This window comes from Camelus ferus, chromosome 20 (assembly GCF_009834535.1).
Source record: "Camelus ferus isolate YT-003-E chromosome 20, BCGSAC_Cfer_1.0, whole genome shotgun sequence".
NCBI classification, from domain to species: Eukaryota; Metazoa; Chordata; class Mammalia; order Artiodactyla; family Camelidae; genus Camelus; species Camelus ferus.
In genome coordinates this window covers 12,214,300-12,235,399 of record NC_045715.1, presented here as the reverse complement: position 1 = coordinate 12,235,399, position 21,100 = coordinate 12,214,300, and the positions used below count along the sequence as shown (strand labels likewise).

The following is a 21,100-nucleotide window of genomic DNA, read 5'->3' as shown; positions in this document are numbered from 1 at the left end:
GATACAGTTGGTTGGAACAAGCAAAACAAAGACAGACTAGTGGCTCAGCCATTAACCCTCTGAGCCACCATTATTTCAACTCTAAAGTTGGAATAAATCATGACAATACTGCCAATTGTCACATCGCAGGACAACCAGGAGAGTATATATGACAGCACTTTTACAAATGTGAAATATTTGGTGGGTAAATGCTGTTAATGGAACTTGATGCTGTATAGTTGATATTTACCATACGTACTTTTGAAGACTATGTATTGGTGGTGGTTACATTGGTACCCATCCATCTGTAAAGGAGATGTCCCCCGGATCTTGCAGGGAGAGTTGAAATGAAGGCCATGGGTGTAATGGGAAGAATAGTAGCCTTGGTGTCTGGGGACCTGGGTTTGAGGGCCAGGTGGCTACTTCTGCTGTGTGACCTTGGCTGATGGACGCAGAACACTTGTCTGGTTGAAGCATTACATTTTGCTTCCTCTTCCGTCCTCCTTTCTTTCTGCTTGCCTTTCTCCAGGCTCAGGAAAATCCTTCTCCATGATGGGCAATGCTGAGCAGCGGGGCCTCATCCCCAGGCTCTGCTGCGCTTTATTTCAAAGGATCTCTCTGGAGCAGAATGAGTCTCAGACCTTTAAAGTCGAAGTGTCCTATATGGAAATTTATAATGAGAAAGTTCGGGATCTTTTAGACCCCAAAGGGTAAGTTAGTGGTTGAAATTAACCTTGTAATTAGAGTAATAATTTTAAATGATCCTGAAGTTAAAGTTGCGGGAGTATGTGAATTTGAGCCCTTGGTCACTGTTCTGGTTTCAGTTCATTTACTGAGAAATCGTCAGCTCCTCAGAGCCTCTTGGTGTATCCAGTAGCCATGGTTCATACTATATTCGTGTATAAAGTTGCTCACATATGCCATTTAAAAGGATGGTTGGTTTTTTTTTTTAATGTTGATGTTATTTTGCCACTATGGTTCATTCGTAAAAATTGAGTTAAGAACGACACATTGGTCCTTCCATTTACGTTGGAAAGCAGCACCTCTAAATGGGAGGGAGAATGGTTGAAGGATTCACACGGCCCAGCCTAGGCAAGTCGTTTTCTTCCTGGGATGTGCGTCAGAATCACTCGGGAGATTGTTTTCAGGACCCGTGGGCCTGAGCCTCACCTATAGAGACTATTCAGTAGACCCAGAGGGAGACCCAGGCATCTGTAATTTTTTATAACTAGGTGATAAAAGCCAGATGAGTTTGATTCAAAGGGAAAGGAGAGGGCCATTTACTTTTTTTTAATTAAAAAATTTTTACTGATTTTTAAAATAATATATATTTATAAAAATTTAGAAAATAAGTAAAATGTAAGAAGAAATAAAAATGACCTATAATCCTGCCACTCAAAAATAGCTTCTGTTAACCCTTTGGTAGTTTTTGATCCTGTGTCTCAAATCTCCAGGTGGTGTGTGTGGTGTGTGTGGTGTGTGTGTTGAGGTTATTCTCTACATACAATTCAGTATCCTGAGTTTTTTTTATATAACAGGATGAATACTTTCTCATGTCATTAAAAATAAATTTAAATGCTTTTAGCAGTTGTATAATCAAAGGCATAATGAAAGGTATAAGATCAAAATTATGGGTGGCAAGGAAGTGACCCAGTCATAGGAAATGTTTTATTTACTTTAAAGTTAATAACTCTTTAATCCATATGAAAGAACATTTATAATACATGTAAGGTATGAAGAATAATAAAGTCAACAACTGCCCTACTCACCATTTGGCTTAATAAATGGAACATGACCCATGTTTCTGAAGCCACCTGTATGTTCCTCTTTGATCCTATTTCAGTCTCTACCACTCCCCAAAGGTAACTACTATTAGAAATTTTATGTTTCTCATTGTCTTCCTCCTCTTTAAGAGTTTACACATAATTTTGCACAATTTTTAACTTTGTGTAAGTGGCATCGTAATATGTGTCCTTTGGTGAATGGCTACTTTTCCCCTTAATAATTCACTTGTTCTGATATATGAAGTAATAATTCATTCATTTTTACTGCTCTTTAATATTCCGTTGCATGATTATAGTATAATTTATTTATTCTATCTTCTGTCATTTATATGGTTTCCACTTCTTACCACCTCAGTGCTGCTCTGAGCACTCTTGGACGGTTCTCCTGGTATATAAATGCAGGAGTTTGTACCAAGAGTCTGTACATGGTTGTACCAGTTGACACTCCCACTAGCCATGTAACAAGAACTCCAGATGTTAGACACCATCACAACACCTTGATATGGTGTTAGGTTGACTTTTTCTTGTTCATGAGGAGTGTTAAAGAATCTGGTTGTGCAAACAGAGCGCGCTGAGTTCTGGTCCTTGTGCATCCAAGCAGCTCTGAAGACGTGTGTTTGGTCTGCCCTTGTTTAGGGTACAGCAGAATTGCTTGTTGTCACCTTGCATTCTTCATCCTTAAAACAGAGTTAGTAGAACCTACTTTGTGAGATTGTTGTAAGATTAAGTGAGGTAACTGAGAAGTTCTTAGGGAACAAGGCCTAGACTTTGGGAAGTACTCAGTCATTCTTAGTTACTTTTCTCCACACTTGAGTGATGTCCAGCATTGACTCTTGATTTGAAAGGTGACCAGTATCTGATGCCGTGAAAAAGGTGGCATACACAGTATGGCCACAATACATAGCTTTGCTTTGCGTCTTCACTTATCTATTGATAAGCTCTTCAGATGGGTCCTAGACCAAGTTTGGCATTTAAAAATTCAGAAGAGCCCTAAAGTCTTCATCAGCAGAGCCAATTCTAAATGTAGGATAAATATCAGTAACTACAAACAATTACTATAATTTAACATCACTTTCTGTATAAAATTGTCAGCTTAGAAAACAGCCTTTTTTTTAATAAAATAGTCTGAAGTTTAAATTCAGTTCTGGCATGTTCTTTGCTTCATTTTCTTTTTTTTTCTAATTTTCCCCCCTGCTGTGTGAAGCTGAAGTTCATCTACTAAAGCAAGTTAGCCTGACCTAGTATTCTGTGCGCTGGCTGTTTAGTTTGGGAGTAGAGATAGAAGTTTTAAAATAGTAAGTTACTATAAATAGAAATCAGAGTATAAAAGACATTCCTCATAAGGAATGCTGTTTTGCTAATCCAAATAAAGTAGCTTTTAGACTATTTTTTGATAGTTAAAAGCAATTCTACCGGAATGGCAATCTTAAGCTTCTGAGTACTTTTTAAAGTACTTCTTTTTAGAAAGAAAAGCTTCAAGCTGGGTCTGATTCATTCATTCCTTTTTTCTTTCTCCCAAAGGAGTAGACAGTCTCTTAAAGTTCGGGAGCATAAAGTTCTAGGACCATATGTAGATGGTTTATCCCAACTGGCTGTCACCAGTTTTGAGGTAAGTGTCATTCTTAAAAAATGTCATTAAAAAACTGGCAGTGAATCGACGTGTATAAGTAATGTTGAATATATTTTTATGCGATGCTTTACAGCATATTGATACCATTCATGGTCTCAGAAACCCAGGATCAGCACCCCCCAAACAGACAGAAAGGGCACTCTTCAACCTGCTTGGTTGTGAAGGTTGTGCAGTGTGGCTGAGAGGCCCAGCGATTTGACGTTGCTGAGTGTTTACACTAATGCCACTCTTTGAAACTCTTCTCCCCGAGGTTGCCAGGATGTCCTTCTGGACAAATCTGGACATATGTGAATACTGTTTGGTAATTAATTCAGCCCTTTCCCTTTGACAGGGTCTCCTGCTTCAGTTTCCATTCCTTTCCACCCTACTGGATCCTCCTTCCATTGACTGACCCGTTTCCTTGTCCTACTCTTTGACATCCTGGCTCGATGTTTTACCCCTACTTTTATTGTCATTGCTTTAGAAAGCCCTTAAGACAAACTGCTGTCTGTTGCTGAAGAATGCTGATAAATAAATGAGCAAGTTCACCCCCCTCCTTAGATGTGCCGTGGCAGTTCTTGCATCACTTCACACTCAGTGTGACTAAAATTCATCTGCAGGGGAACCCGCTCCAGACAATTGAATGTAGACAGTTTTAGTATTGCTTAAATCAGAAATAGAGTGCAGTCACCACTTTAAACACATTGAGATCTGGAAATGAACTGAAACCCCTCTCTGGCAGGAAGGCGCTAAGTCAGCACTTTTGCTAAGATGCCTGGCTCGTAGCTCAGTGTCTCGGGTCAGTGTCCACTTCCTCCTGTCGCTTACTAGTAAGAGCTGGGGAGCTTGTGCTTTGCATCCAGCTCTAACTCGTACTAGATATGGGAAAAATTATCTGACCTCCGTGAACTTCAGTGTCCTTGTGTGCGAAATCCGGAAAATACTTCTTTTATAAAGGCTCATTCTTCAGACATTGTATAAGACCCCATAGGTTCCGGGTGTTCTAAGGCAGGTGTACAAAGTCAAATAAGGAAAGGTCCCTGTCCTTGGAGAGCCACAGTGTTGGAGAAGGGAGGCAGATCAGCACACAGTAGATGGCTGTCCGGGAGAGTTAGAGGGAAATAAAGTAACCACTGTTATTGGGTATCTGGAAGGCTCAATAAATATTAGCTCTTTTCGCCTTAGGAACTTGCAGAGGGAAAATAGGTAATTAACAGTGAAAGAGGGCAATTGCGGGGGGAAGAATGGGGGAAACATTCATACACTGAGAGAGTGGAAGCTCACACCAGGCTGGGTGGAGATGGGGCAGGGAGGTGCACGTGGAAGGGTGGTGACATGCGTCAGAGGGGTCATAATTAGTACATGTCCTGTCCTGGTGGGCGGGATTGTGTTCTCATATTTTTTGCTTATAACATTTTTTTATGCTTTGCCTCTAGGATATTGAGTCATTGATGTCTGAGGGAAATAAGTCCCGGACAGTAGCTGCAACCAACATGAATGAAGAAAGCAGCCGCTCCCATGCTGTGTTCAACATCATAATCACACAGACGCTCTATGACCTGCAGTCTGGGGTGAGGGACCGGGGGAACCTTTGATGGCAGTAAAAGAACTCAGAATACCTGCGTGGGTGAGCTGTTTCCTGGCTGGATTCAGTTGCTGAGATTTTATGCTGGCTCTTCTACCTACTAGATGAGCCTCTTTGCTAAAGTCATTTAATTTGTTAGGTCTTCCTTTATGTATAACTTCTTTAAAAAAATTGGATTCGTTGTGTAAACTGCCTAAAGAGCACGATGATGTCACCATACAGTTTTTACTATGTATCCTTCCATACTGAAATTCCCCTAAGAACAGCTGAGTTTGCCTCATGGTTGTTAAGGGATATTAAAGAGGAAACCACAACATTTAGCCTGAAAAAAAGAATTTGATCTGAATGTGCAGGAATCCTCATGTCCCAGTGTGTTCTCATAGGCACTTAAAAGCTCCAGCTTTCTGCCTATATTCTGGAAAACTGAGTGAGCTTGCAGCCCAGGTGCAAAACACAATGCTGTACTGCCACCCAGCTTCAGTTCTGACCCTGAAATTGCTCGTCCAAAGAGCCCTGCTTACCACTTAAGAAGAAGAGACTTCTTGAGGAGTTTGCCTTCTTGGCGCAGGATGGTGTCAGTTACAGGGCTGACGTACGTGTAGTCACCTGTGCGGTTTTCACATTCACGTGTGTTGTTTCTCTCTTGTTTCCCACAACTAGAACTCGGGAGAGAAAGTCAGCAAGGTCAGCTTGGTAGACCTGGCGGGTAGCGAAAGGGTGTCTAAGACGGGAGCCGCAGGAGAGCGACTGAAAGAAGGCAGCAACATTAACAAGTAAGGGGGCTGGGGATGTTCCGTGTGAAACTGGAACATCCCACCCAGCTCTTGTGTGTCTGGGGGGACTTACTGTGTGGTCAGGGGTCAGAAGGTTCCAGTCACAGGTGGTTCAGAGTCTGTGTAGCTTTAGTAAACTGGTTTCAAGAAAAACATCCACCTGCCTCTACTGAGATACGTGACGTTTGAGTAAAACTGCATGGTGCAGCTCGGCTCAAACATTGTACAAACTCATTGTGTCATTGTGTCATGTCGTCTTAGGTAAGTACAAGTCACAGTTCTGTAAATCAAATCCTATCTTAACTGCAGGAGCTTATTCTTTTTTTTTAATAGTTTGTTTTTGAGAGGCGAAGTAATTAGATTTATTTATTTATTTTAATGGAGATGCTGGGGATTGAACCCAGGACCTCATGCATGCTAAGGATGCACTTTACCACTGAGCTACATATACCTTCCCCCTCGAAGTGCTTATTCTGAATAGAAGCTCTTCAGATCCCTTTATAAGGCTGATACTGTTTAAACATCAATACTGCCCCCCAAAAAAGGTAACAGTTATTGAATAACTGCCACTCTGAAATCTCACCCTTTGCCTTGAGTGCCTGCAGTGTGCCCAGGGATGCTGCAAAGGCTGGAGGAGAGCCCAGCTGTGCAGGACGTATAGGAGTTGGACGGGTGGGCAAAGAAGATGAAGGCATGCCACACGGAGGGTACAGCGGGGCACAAATGAAGGGCTTGTTCTTTCAGTCGCGCTGTATCCCAGGGGGCTGCTGATATGCAAGAGAAGTCCCCCTATTCTCCAGCATGAGAGGGGACAGAGTTTGCATTGAAGAGTGTGTACACTTTAAAAAAAAAAAAAAGAATATGTACTTGAGCAGGACTCCTTGAGTCTGATCCTGCGGGCACCCCCCCCCCCGCCCCCCGCTTACTGGATGTATCTTTGTCATGGGCAAGTGAGTTCACCTCTCTGTGCTTCATTTTCCCCAACTGTAGAATGGTGATAATCGCAGTACCTACTTTGTAGAATTGTTGGGGACTAAATGCCCATAAGGTACTTAGAACAATGCCTGGCACGTAGTATGCACTGAATAAATATTAATTGTTGTAGCTATTATTTGTATAATCTGTATAAACAGCATGATCATTATTCCAAGTTCAGCAGGAAGTAGTTTCCTTTGTACTTACAATATTTTTTTCTGTTGAGACATAATATGCAGTTTTCTATAGGACAGAAGGTGACAAGAGGTAATATATTCAGGAACATGTTTGTGCAGCATGCATTTTAACATGATGCTAGCGCATTGTAATTTTACAAAAGTTAAAAATTAGCAGTGAAATATCACCCCCTCTATCAGATGGACACAGCCATGCTCACTGCACAGCTGCTTCTTTAGGGGGTTAACTTCCAGTCATTCTGTCTCCTGCTCTAATAACAAAGGATTTTGCTCTATTTCCTGACAAGGCATTGCAGGAGCCCAGACTGGCACTGCAGCTCTGCGTTCCACAGTGAGTGCAAGAACCAGGATGGGAAAGCAGAAATGGGAGTTTGAGGAAGCAGGTACCAACGAGCAGACTGTCACCCCCTATAGATTTGTGGCTGGGCGTTTAGGAAGACACTGGGAATTCTGTGCTATGGATTTGTGGGAATTTAGAGTATGGCTGGCCTTGATGTATGATGATCACTTTTACTGACCTCTTACTATATGCCAGGCACTGTTCTCAATGCTCTATATGTAATAACTCATCTGATCAGCATTGTGAGATGGGTCTGTTATCCCCATTTTACAGATGAGGAAACCGAGGCAGAGAGCAGATAAATAACGTGTCCGGGGTCACAAAGCTCTAAGTGTGGATCTTAGATTTGGTTGTAGGCAGTTTGGCTCTAGAGCCAGGCTCACCCGCTGTGCTGTACGGGGGGTGCCCAAGTGTTCTGTTTGCCTGGAAGAGTCCTGATTGATACTTTTGTCCCAGAGTGAATATTCATAGTGCTCACTTCAATTTGGACACTAAATTATGCGGTTCCCAAACTGGACTACCTCATAGCCACATGATCACGTAATTTAGATACTCCAGCAACTGGCTCTTTTCCATGATGGCTTGCTGCATTGAATGGAATTCTCTGGAGCATCCTGCTGTCTGTCCTTATACATATATTAGCTCTTTCACAAATGGATGGATGTTTTCCTTTCCACTAGTCTATGAGATATCTACATTTTTAGGGCTCTTTATAGTTTTCAGTGCACTTTCATATGCACTCTTTCATATGAGGTTCCTAATATGTATTTTTAATCTGTTTAAAGATGAGGAAACTGATGGTTGGAGTTATGTAAGCCGTATGAATACAAGCTGAGCAGACATTTAGTAATAAGCCTCTGCTTGTGTCTAGCACTGCACTAGATGCTGCAGATGCAAGAGGAATTTAGATACCATCATAGACACAATATTGCTTCCCTGCTCCCCAAATACGTCTAGGTCCTAATTCCCAAAACTTGTGCACCTGAGACCTCACAAAGGGGTTTTGCGGGTGTGATTAAGTTAAAGGTTTTGAGATGAGAGGATTATTCAGTGGGTCTGATGTAATCACAAAGCTCCTTACAGGTAAAAGGAGGAGGTGGGAGAGCAGAGTGAGAGTGATGTAGGGGGAGAAAGACCTCACAGTCCACTGGAGATGGAGGAGGGGCCAGGAGCCAGGAGCTGGGGGTGGTTTGCAGAAGCTTGAAGAAGCCAGGAGACGGATTCTCCCCTAGAGCATCCAGAAGGAATGTGCCCTGTTGACACCTTGGTTTTAGCCCAGTGAAGCACATTCTGGACTTCTAGCCTCCAGACCTGGAAGGTAATACCCTTATGTTGCTTTAAGCTGCTGTGTCTGTGGTCATTTGTTACAGCATGACTGCTGCCCTCAAGGAACATGTAGGCTAAGATGCAGTAAGTTTCTTCATCTGAAAAAGCAAAAGGTGGGGGGCGACTTTCTTGACCAGGTATTGTTGAGAAGTGCTACATAACCCAGCATTTAAGCGTGGAGCTATTTTTTAGGACACGTTTACCAGCCTGTGAGTGTTTGCCAAGTTGCTCTTATGCTTTTCCCAAAATAACTGGCTTGAAGGGAGTGGAGCTGCCTCTGAACCTTAGTCCAGGGCTATTTTCTTTACTGCACACGTCCCTCCCATCTCCCTGAGTTGGTGCATATGCTCCGGGAGCCCACCATGGATCCAGGTGTCCACCAGGTGGCCTCCAAGTTCTCAGCGTGGTCCTTGGTATGTAGTCACTGAGTGAATGGGACATCTCCTTACAGTAAGACCATGCCATGGGCTCTGCGCAGCTGTCTTAGAGAGCTTTATGGAAAGAGAGGCCGACAGTCCTCCACCTGCAATTCCAGAATCCAGAGTGCTCTGAAAACCCAGTGCTCTTCTGTTTTTCTTCACAGCTCACTTGTTAATGAACCTGCATCTGAACTCTGATGAGGTCTTTATCTTCGTTTATGGTCTTTATTTACTCATTTAGTGTGGCCATTCATAAGTTTAGCTGTAGACATGTTTATTTATTTATTTATTTTTAGAAGAGGTACTGGGGATTGAACCCAAGACCTCATGCATGCTAAGCATGCGCTCTACCACTTGAGCTATACCCTCCCCCTAACTGTAGAAATGTTAATGAATTTTTACTGTGAGGTGCTGCCCCAGGTGGTCATGTGTAGTGTATCTACTGGATTTCCTCTAGTCCAAAATATTCTGAATTTCAAAGCACACGTGGCCCCAAGGATTACAGACAAGAGATAAATGGACCTGCGCTTTTTTGCTCCATTTAGCAAATGTGTTTCGAACACTGACTTGGGCGTAAGAAGAAAAGGATGAGTAAGATCAGGCCCTGGCCTCGGGAAGTTCAAGGTCCAGTGGGGAAGGACACCTTTGGAGGGGGATGTTAAGACATTAAGTGCTGTGGAAAGTTCCACGCAAGGTGCAGTGGGAACGTGGGTCACAAAATAGCTGGAAGTTTCAGGGAGGGCTTCCCAGAGGAGATACTGGAGTTTCTTAGCTACAAAAACGAAGTGTGTGACCTTCCTGAGCTTCAGTTTCCTCAACTCTAAAATGCAGTTGAGGAAACGACACTGTGAGTAAGGCTGTTATGAGGATTCATTAGTAACTGTTTGTAGCGTGCTTAGAGCATGCTTAGCTGCACGTAGTAAGCTCTGTGTAAGCGTGTACAAATAAGGTAAAATAAATAACATACTGAAACGGCTGCCCAGTAGTTCTACAAAGGCTTTAAGCGTTAAAGTCAGTGGCCAGTCCAGTGCTAGGATTAAAGAAATCGCTAACATGTTTCCTGGGCTTTCTCTCGACCTCCTGTTGGGGCTTCTTTGGATGGAACGTTAATAATCCTCTTAAGCAGACCTGTCCGGGACTTCACCCAGACATTAGTGTCTGCTTAATGAGCTATGGATTTAGGAGCTTCATCTCCCCTTAAGCTCTTAAGAGCTTTCCAGCGCACGTTACTCCTTTACGCGCAGCGCTGATGCACTGGGTGGCCGCACCGCCATGGCTTGTTCAGGGCTAGGGCGATAGGTCGTCTGCAGGCCATCTTTGCAGGGGACGCATCTGGAAAATTCGTCTGCTGCTGCACCTGTCTACTGAGGGTGGGAGGACGAAGCCTTTCCCTGCCGCTGCAGTCTGGCTGGTTCAGCTGCTCTGAGAACTCACTTAGCTCACAGAACCCTCTCTGATAACCCCAGGAATGGAATTGAAAATGCTTCTGCTTTATTCTCAGCATTGCCTGCCACTAAATGCAAACAGTATTCGTCTGATGACTATCTTTCCCAGTCTCATTTCCATTTCAATTACTATAGTCGATAATAAAGCATATGTTAAACGTTTCCAAAAATGGGTTCTACTCAACACTTGTTCTAGGGATATTAATATATGTTACTCTTAGGATTGTCATAGAATTTATGTTATAATAAGTTACAAGCACAATGTTTCTAGTATTTCTTACGGTGCAATCCTCCTTTTTTCCTTCTTGAGTATTCCCCATGGCTCTTGTCCATGTCCTCTCAGAAACCTCACGTACATGGGTATTCCTGAATAACCAAACGTGCACTTGTACTTAGGGGTGATAAAAGTGGCCGGCCTTCTGTCCCTTATTCAAGGGCAGGTGGGGGTGTCCTTGTTAATTTACCACTTGTACATTGCAGGGTCCACATGTGAGGGAAAAAAAAATCTGAAGGAAGGTCTCTGTATTTCACACCAAAGACCACAAAGGACAGAGCAGGAATCTCCTGGGAAAGCAATAGCCACATCTTTTGGGGCACGTGCCATTGTTCCTTCAGTGTTTCCCAAAGCATCCTTGTGAAATACAAATTTCTCAGGTGGCTCTGGGGAAAAAAAAGATCCTAGATAAATAGTTTTGAAAAAGGCTTCTTATAAAACCTTTGTTTGGAGATTCACAGTGCTAAAAGCTCTGAGAAGTCCTGCAATAATGAATCCTCTGTAACTTCATCATTCCCTGAACTTATGTGATGACAGAATTCTAGGTGTAACACATATTAACATCTCTAGAACAAATGTGTTTTTGGAAGTGTTCGTATATACTTTTTAAATTAAACCATGGCAATTAAATGGAAACGAGATTGGGAATGATATTCGTTGGATGAATGTCATTTGGGTTTAATAATTTGCATTAGCCCCTGGGAAACAGTGGTGAGTGGAAATGAGGCCCATGCTGTAGATATCATGTAGATTTCTTTCCTCTCCTGTCATGTGGTGGCACTGTCCTTTCCCCATGATTTGCCACTTATATTCTTTGTATTCCTCCTTTCCTATAAAGAGTGGGGATTTCCTGGAGAAGAGTGCTAAACTCATTTCCACTAACTTCATCGCCTTTCAGCTAATTCTGTAAAAGCCTAGAATTGTATTCTGCTGTAACAGAAACCAGCTGCAGTGACAACCAAATGATGAGCTTGTTTTTCTCAGTAAGTCCAGAGGCTGGGACAGCGTCTCAGAAGTGCTGTCAGGCACACAGCTGTACTAACCTTAGTGTGTGTTCACATGGTTCTCGTGACCTCAAGACAGCTCTGCCATTCCAGGCATCGTCTCCCTATCTGTGTTCCAAACAGGAAGGGGAAAGAACCACTGGCTTTTGTCAGCTAAAAATGTACCTTTTCTATCAGGAGAACAAGAGCTCACTTAGAAGCCCCTCCCGGTGATACCTCCCTACATCTCATGAGAGAACTGTGTTTCATGGCTTCTCCGAGCTGCAGAGGACTCTGGAAAGTAGCGTTTAGCTTGGCACATGCTTCCCAGGAAAATCAGGTTTCTGTTAGCAAGTAAGAAGGGAGAAATGGTTATTGGGCCAGCACCCACAGAGTGTACCGAAACCATCACAGAATTAGCCCTTTTTAAAGAGAAGTCCATGTTCTGTTCTAGACTCAGTTTAACTTGGCAAATACTGACTGAGTGCTTTCTGTGAGCCAGGCACAGTAGTGTCTGCCTCCAGGGTGATCACAATCTAAGTAGAAAGAGATGGGGGAAAAAAAGAACATATATATATATATATATATAGATATATATAGATATATCTAACTCTAATAAAGTTTAGTAAGGACTACACTAATGATCCGAAAAAGATGGTTGGAAACATGGGTTAAATAGCTTGAAATCCATCCTAGACAGTACGAATAACTCAACATCACATCAGATCTGCTCCTAAGGGAAGGAATCTAGTGGTTAGGGTTTCAAGGGAAACTATGTAGGTTTGAGAAAGGTATAGAAAAACAAACAAAAAAGCAAAAGAAGGTTGAATCATGTCAATGTGTTGTTTTTTTTTTTTCAGTAAGCCTTTTTATTTTGTTTTTAATCCTATTTTGTTTTATTTACTTTCCTTTTGATCCAGATTTCTCCATTGTTTAGATGGCTGTCTGTTTATAAATGTTATCCCCTCCCCAAAGTCTTCCTTCCTCTCCAGTCAGCCCCTCCCCCTTCTCTGCCCCACCCCTGCCCTAGAACTAGTGGTGAAAGATTTCAGGAGATTTGCAGCTTCCTTACCATCTCCACCTCCAACAGGTTCAGAAAAGGAGCAGTGCTTTGGTAGAATTATAAAGATTCTCAGAGTAACATTTTCAGCCCCTAAAATTGGCAAAAAAACCAAAAACGAAAACCAACAGAAGGCAACCTCCCACCCCATTCTGGACACCTGTGAGCTGCCCATTTGCCTTCAGGCTCCTAGGATCCATCGTTAGTAATTTTGTTATGTTTTTGAGCTTCCTGGAAATAAAATTCTTATCAAAATATACATGCCTGGTGTTGAACTTTCAGACGTTGAACTTGCAAAATTTCAAATGGTTCTTGGGATTCTCAGAGCCGCTGGATCACTGCTTCTAGGGGAAACCTAGAAGGAGGGGATGGTATGGACCCCTTGTTACTGGGTTAACCTGGTGACCTCTCAATCATCAATGAGTTCCACTCATTCTTCAGTTTATTTCTTTTTCTTTCAAAGGGACCATAATAGGTTTAGATGAAGTTCTTGTTTTGAATGTGTGCACACTATTAGGTAAAGGGCGTGGCACCTATGAATGATTAGCTTCTCTAAGTGGATAAATTACAGCTCTGTAGGACCACTGTTAACCTTTGAGTTGCTAATATTGACCTATGAGTCACTAAGCTCTTTATACTTTATAGGAATTAATTTCTGTTGCGTTCGGTTATTAAAAATCTGGGATAGTCTGAAGAATTGTTTCCAAATGAAAATTTTATTTCAGTAGATGCAAAATGTGGAAAACGGCCTATATTCTATATTAAAGCAAAAATGTGTTTTTCCCCTTATACTGAACTCCTTTTTTCCTCTATCTCATATATATCATATGCCATTTTCTTTCTTAAAATTGTTACCTTTGGGAGGAGTGATTGAACTTGAATTTTTTTTTTGAGAAAGCTGTATTGAGAAGTAATTCATATACCATATATACTTTACCATTTTAAAGCATGCAATTCAGTAGCTTTATAATATTCACAGAGCTGTGTAACCATCGCCACAATCTAGGTTTAAGACATCTTCATCCCCAAAAGAAACCTTGTGTCCAGATCATTCCCCATTTACCCCACCACCCCAGCCCTAGGCAACCACAGCCGCCATCTCTATAGATTTGCCTGTTTTGCATATTTCATATATAAGTGGGATCCAATACTACGTGTCAGTTTCCTAGTGTTACAGAATAGACTACCACAAACTGGATGGGTTAAAACAACAGAAATGTATTTTCTCACCGCTCTGAAGGCCAAAAGTCCAAAATCAGGGGATTGGCAGGGTTGGTTCCTTCTTGGGTGCTCAGAGGGAAAAATCTACTCCTTGCTCCTCTCCTGCCTTCTCGTGGTTGCTGGCATTCCTTGGCTAGTGGGTGCATCACTTCAGTCTCTGTCTCCGTTTTCACAGAGTGTTCTCCCCGTGTGTCTTTGTGTCTTCTCATGGCTTTGTTATAAAATAAGTAATGTCTGTCATTGGATCAGAGCTCTCCCTAAGCCAGTGTGATCTCATCTTAACTAATTATATCTGCAAGGACCCGACTTCCAAGTGAGGTCACATCTGAGGTTCTGGTGGATGTGAGTTTGGTGGGGACATTATTCAACCCAGGACAGTGGCCTTTTTTGTTTTGACGCCTTTCGCTTACCACAAATTTTCAGGGCTCGTCCGTGTTGTAGCATGTATCATAACTTCATTCCTCCCTTGTGATACTTCAACATAAGGACATACCACATTTTATTCTTCCCTTCATCATTTGATGGGCATTTGGGCTGTTTCCACATGATGGCTGTGGTGAATAATGCTGCTATGAGAATCCTTGCACAAGTTTTTGGGTGGACATATGTTTTCATTTTTCTTGGGGTGGATTTGTTTAACTTTTAAATCTGTCAATTATGATGTACATATTTATGTCATTTGGCAGTAATGGCTGTTAGTTATTAAAATCCTGGCTCATTTTCTGCCTCTTGGAATTGCTCTGTATTTCAATGACTTTTCCAGTGACTCACCTTTGGAGAATTATGAGTTGTGAGAAATACGCCTTTATTCTTTTCTGTTCTTTTATTTAATGGAAATCTACTGTTAACACTAGAAAGAAAGCTGTGTAGCCTTACACTTGCTAAACTCTAGTCACGTGCTGATTTGTGCCCTTCCTTGTTTTTGTAAGTAGGTAAAATGTTCAATTTTTTAACCATTTACAAAGGGTTTTGTCTTTATGATAAATTGTAACCACCCTTGCAGTCCTGGGAGGTGCCCTGAGACTGCTCTCTTCTGGCTGCTTAACTTGGGATCCAGTCGATTTTCTTTCAAAAGAGCAGTTGGTACTTAACCAGAGGGTGTTCTCAGTCCCTCAGCTCCACAGATCTGTTGTTTCTGCTGCGATCTTTTCTCCAAGTGCAGAGTACGTGCATTAACTGTCAGGGAAAACTCATTAGCCTAGACCAGTGGTTCTGACTCTACCTGCATCAGAATCACCTGGAAGGCTCGTTCAAGCTCAGATTCCTGGGTCTCACTATGTGTGTCTGATGCAGTCGGCCTGGGGTGGGGCCTGAGAATGTGCATTTCTAACAGGGTCCAAAGTCATGTTGGTGCTGCTGGTCCTAGCGCCACATTTTGAGACTCATCGGCCTGGCACCCAAATGCATGTATCACTTTGACTATTGTTCAGCCAGGGCTTCTCAAAATTTAATGTGCATGTAAGTCGCCTGGAGATAACGCTCACTGGTTCTGACCCAGTAGGCCTGGGAAGGCTTCCAAGACTCTGCTTGGGTAGTTCTTTGCCTTCGTTCAACTGTAGTCACTCCATAATGAAACACGCTTGCCGGCTTTAAGCAGATGAGCAGGATATACCTTTAACATGTAGTGGAGGGGTGCTCTGCAAGTTACATGGTTATTGTGGGGAAATCAGAGTCCAGAATGGCCCAGATTAGACCCAAAGAGAAAATGGTTCAGACCTTTAACATATATTTGGAGTTAATTAAAATTCTCTAGTGTGATCTTTTACATGTATGTTTCCAGGTTCTAAAATGTATGTTTCACAGGTCCTGTGATTGAACAGAATAGATCCTTATGGGGATTCTAAATTCATTCTCTTAAATTAATGGGGTTACTTCTTGCTTTCCCTTTTCTCAGCCTCTTGGCAAATTAACATAGACTTGATTCTATCAACTTTAGGGACTTATTGTTCAGCATATTTTATACTTATCACCTAGAAGGATTATTGTTTTATGGAAACAAAATCAATATTTCATAAAGCTAACTTTTGTCTTTTTCTCTTGGCAGGTCACTTACAACCTTGGGGTTGGTTATCTCATCGTTGGCTGACCAGGCAGCTGGCAAGGGTAAAAACAAATTTGTGCCTTATCGGGATTCGGTCCTCACTTGGCTTCTTAAGGTAATTCATTGTTCCAGTGTTTCTTTTCCAGCCAGAAACTGGCTGTTTCAGGGGTGACAGCTGAGATGTGTGCAGAGCTAATGAGATAACTACACAGCGAACTCCTGACAATGCTGTTATCCTGATTCCTAAATATGCAGAATGAAAGCTCATTCCTGTAGCCCTTTTCCATTAAAATGCTGTTCGACAGGCACTATGCATTGTTATGAAGAGAGATCTCCTTTCATTTTGTTATAAAATTATTTGTGGAATACAAACTCATTTCCATGTCGTGTTGTCTTTGCTGAGAATGTCACCCGTGCATGTTTACTGCTTTCCTCATGTGTGTTGTGCATAGAATGAGCCTCGTTTCCAAATATGATCTTTGAAATATTCTGCAGGACAATCTGGGGGGCAACAGCCAGACCTCTATGATCGCCACCATCAGCCCAGCAGCAGACAACTATGAAGAGACCCTCTCCACACTAAGATACGCAGATCGGGCCAAAAGAATCGTTAACCATGCCATTGTGAATGAGGACCCCAATGCAAAAGTCATCCGGGAGCTGCGGGAGGAAGTGGAGAAACTCAGAGAGCAGCTCTCGCAGGCGGAGGTACTGTCAGCCTGGTGCTCCCTGTGTTCCAGGCTCCCCGGCTTATGGTGTCTGAGTGCTGAGGACATGCTCACTTGCAGTTCATCTCCGTGTGGTTGAAGGGCACCTTCTCTGTGCTAAGCACCGTGGGGGCCGCAGGAGTGTAGCACAGGGCTGTGTCAGGTCCTGGCAGTGGAGGAAGCAGGCAGTTAAGGGAGAGGTCCTGCCACTGCCTAATTGTTTGCTTCTGTCAGTCAGTTGCCCTTGAGCCCAGATCTCTTCCGATGTGAAATCGTAAGAACCAAGTGTGCTGTTTTGATGAGCATTGTAGATTATATTCCCACTGGGCCTTGCCGTTTTCAGAGAAGTCAGTTCTGTGTCACCTCCTCACTAAATCATAGAAGACAAGATGATCAAGAATAATTAAACATAAGGAATAATTCAGAAATCTCTTTTTATGTTTTCATTTATATCAGCTGCTGACAGGGAGCAGTATCAATAATTTTGCATTGTTACCTTCTTTCCTGGGCTTTACTTAGACTTTAATAACCATACTCCTTTCCGAATAGCTGTTACCGGTTGAGGCTCTGTCTCATTGAATAGATATTAAGACTGAGATGGAAGCCAAGTGCCTTGACTTCACTCACATGCTTCTGCATGCTGGGGCTCGGGTGTGCACCTAGGGCTTCTAAGTTCACATTCCTTCATACCACTCTCTTCTGACTCCACAAACAAAAAGAAGTCAAAGCCAGGGATCTGAATACTCCATTTACTGGTGATCGTGGAGTGGCATTGTAAATATTTGTTTACATGTCTTTCTCTTCTTCCGGGCTATGGGCTCCTAAAGTGCAGGACGCTGTGTTTTATTAATTTTATTTTTGTCTCTAACCCCTAATACAACACTGATACTGGAAAGGACTTAACACAATGCCTTGCCCGTCGCTAAGTGCTCGATAAATGTTGCTATTTTTGTTATGATCATCATTATAATTATCACTGAGTACATCAAGCATAATTTTTGTTACTGATGCCAAGAAGGGCAGCAGAACACCAGAGACATCAAAATGCTGATAAACTTTGACAAGAGTCATCATCCTAGGAGGAAAGTGTAAAGGCTCTGAAACTTGTTTTTAGGAGGATGATCTCTGGCCTCCCTCTTGTCTCTGAATCTGCATTTTTACTGTGACAGGTCAGGCAGCTAGAACAGTGCCTGGCCAAAGGGTAGAGAAGAGGAGCCACAGCAGGTTCACCTTTTCATGTGTGTCCCCTGGAACCCAGCACTAAATGTCCCTCTCGGGCTCTGTGAACACAGAGACCCAGGCATACTCAGCCAGCCTCCAGTTCATCACCACTTCAACTTCTTGTCCGAACGAAAGTTACACTCTGCAGGGGCTCTTGTTACTCTAGGGTGTCAAAGCACATTGTGGCCAAGTAAAGGCCCCCCGCCTAGATTTCTTAGGCTGCATAGATCTATATTTAGACCCCTTAATTATTCTCACTGAGCAAACTCAGAGGGAAATTACTGCCCTTTTCACCAGATGTCCTGTTTCCAAGTGAGTAATAAATATGCTTAGATTTATTACCATCTCTAAGAAAAGTAGTTTAAATGGCCCGGACTCAAATTTTAAAATAAATGAGAAGAATCTCCACCTTTCCTGGTAGGTTAGTATAACTGGAATGCGTGTGTTGGTGATGGGTGTTGATCTCTGTCTGATTGAGAAAGAAACCTACTTAAGTCATTTGTTCTCGCACTTCTCTGTTTTGAAGACGACCTTTAGCATCTTTTAGGTCTTTAAATATGAAATTAAAGTATGATGGATAAAATTACTCTGTGATGATTTGTATCAGTTTAATTCAGGGCACTGGAATTTCTTTTTCTCCTTTAAAAAGTTACTTTCATTTCATTTGATTAATACAGGTCTAAAACCCCCCCGACAGTGTGTGGCTTAATTGCTTCCAAAAGACTGTTGGTAACCGCTTAAGAAGGACAGTAAGGGGTTGTCTTGTATATAATGGTGGAAAAAATTAGAAAATCGGGTATCTCTGCTTTCATTTTAAAGGCTATGAAGGCCCCTGAACTGAAGGAGAAGCTGGAAGAGTCTGAAAAGCTGATAAAAGAACTAACGGTGACTTGGGAGGAGAAGCTGAGGAAAACAGAAGAAATTGCACAGGTAGCTTGATAACTTAGGCCTAAAATACTGCGATTCTTTGCATTTGCCATCTTTTCTGTCTCGCCGCTTGTCATCCTCAAAAAGACCTTTGAGGACCTCTTTCTGCTGAACCAGAGCCTGCAAAGATCCTTTCCAGACACTGACTTCATTGTCTTTTATCAAGTACAGTTTGGTCCATGTATCTGCTAGAAGTGTTGGAGAGCAGTGGATTTGTGCAGGCGTGGTGCAGGAAATGGCTTTAGCGCGTCCTGCTCTTCACATTTAAACCAAAGTCTGTTCCGCGATTTTAGATCACCTGGCGAAGCACGCAGCTATACCTGACTGGCAGAGACTTTATAACAGACGGCGCATCCTAGTTTTTTCAGTGTGTTTGCTTCTTTGGGCTTGTTAGAAAATGCTGTGTGAACTTTACTTGAGCTAAAATAGTAAGCAAGGACTAATCTGTAGACACGCGTGAGTATGTGTGTGTGATATGAATCTCTACACTGTGCATTTCATGAACGTTTTAATCTTATTGACCACTTATAAGTATTGGACCATCCCAATCGGGTAGCTTGAAATCAGTAGCTGGGGACCTAGTCCAGCCCTCTGCTTATATGTTGCTTGTAGATACCACAGACACACACCTAACTTTCTGTAACTCCTCCATCGCTTTATAGTCACATCAGAGCACTTAACATCACTGGAAATTCTGTATTTTACACAGCTGGTTTCTTTATGGTCTGTCTCCTTCCACTAGAATATAAGTTTGCATGAAAGAAGGAACTTAAGTTTTTTGCTGTTGTGTTCCCAGCCCTAGATCAGTACCTAAATACATATTTATTTCTTGAATAAGTGAATGAAATCAAGGTCCTCTGCAATAGGAACCCAGCCTGCTCTTCCAGCCCCATTTCCCACTACTTTCCCACATTTACTAGGGGTTCTTGACCCCTGAAACCATCCAGGATGCCCAGAGTCTTTTCTCTGCTCTCCTATGCCCTTCCCCAAGAACACTCTGCTCTTAACCCCGCTGCTCCCCCAGTTCTTCCTGTTGAAATTCTTTTTATGCTTCAAGAACCGTCTCAAGTGTATTCTCTTCCTGAAGCCTTTCCTGAACTCTTAACCCATCACAGTCTCTCTCCTTTGAAGCCCTGCGGCACATTGTTTCTCCCCAGTGGCACAGGGCTCTCCTCTTTAGATTCACTTGTGTGGTCTTATCCCCTCCACTGGACTGTAAGCCCCTTAAGGGCAAGATGGTGTCTGGTTCACTCTTGGTGCCCCTAAGACACCAACAGAAGATGTCGTGCATTTTAGGCTCTCAGTAAAGTTGGTTGAGCTGAATAGAATGTGTAATTTCATTGGCATTGTCCCCAGAAACAGTGACTTAAGCTTTCCATGGATACAGCTCATGAATAGAGCAACAAATAGAGCTTCCCTGCTTTTGTCTGTTTTTGTGCACAGGAGAGGCAACGACAACTTGAAAGTATGGGGATTTCCCTGGAGACTTCTGGTATCAAGGTGGGGGATGACAAGTGCTACTTAGTCAACCTAAATGCAGACCCTGCTCTCAATGAACTTCTGGTTTACTATTTAAAGGTAAGTGAATATATTAATGGATAGTTGCAACCCAGATTCATTCCTGTACGATTTCCACTTGAGTCTGGATGCCTGTCTCAATGATTTTGCTTCTTGTACCCAGCTTTGCCCTCATGAAAAGAGAGAGAGTTAGGAGTATCATCAGGTTACCCTTGGGAGTGAAAGCCAGCTATTTTGTGTCATCCTGGCGCTGTGCAGTTGGGCTGATTTCCTGTGCAGGCATCAGAGGGGCACGAGTGAGCAGCTGAGGGTGTGAGGGGGGTCCCTGGTGATAGCAACAAGGATCCTGAGACGCTCTGAAGAGTCACCATTATGCTTCTGAGTAATTCTAAGGAGATCTCAAGATGGGCACAAGCCTAAAGCAGACTCTTGTGGTAGATTAGACAGCCAGGGTTCTTCCATGGCCATCCCTTCTACACCTGCATCCTCAGGAAATAACTTTTGGTCCCATAATCACCCTTCAAATGTGGAGATGGGGTATCGCCTTTTGGATGTGGCCCTCGGGCCTCAGGGTGATACCACTGACATCACTGCAGAGTGTACTGCTGCAGGTCTCAGCTGCTTTGCCAAGGATGCTGACCTGCCTGGTGACTCTGCAGAATGCGGTGGAGAATAAGCTAGAGTTGAAGAAAGTATCCTCAGTCTTCTGTCATCCT

At 42.7% G+C, this 21,100-nt stretch overlaps 1 protein-coding gene across 1 annotated transcript in view; it reads left to right on the top strand.

Moving 5' to 3' along the window:
- Nucleotides 1-21,100, top strand: part of KIF13A (kinesin family member 13A) — a 172,533-nt gene that overhangs the window by 102,907 nt on the left and 48,526 nt on the right. Inside the window, 8 exon segments of the mRNA XM_032462545.1 lie at nt 509-689; nt 3,285-3,372; nt 4,809-4,943; nt 5,618-5,730; nt 16,015-16,126; nt 16,507-16,719; nt 18,759-18,869; nt 20,310-20,444. Coding sequence (XP_032318436.1) covers nt 509-689; nt 3,285-3,372; nt 4,809-4,943; nt 5,618-5,730; nt 16,015-16,126; nt 16,507-16,719; nt 18,759-18,869; nt 20,310-20,444 — 1,088 coding nt within the window.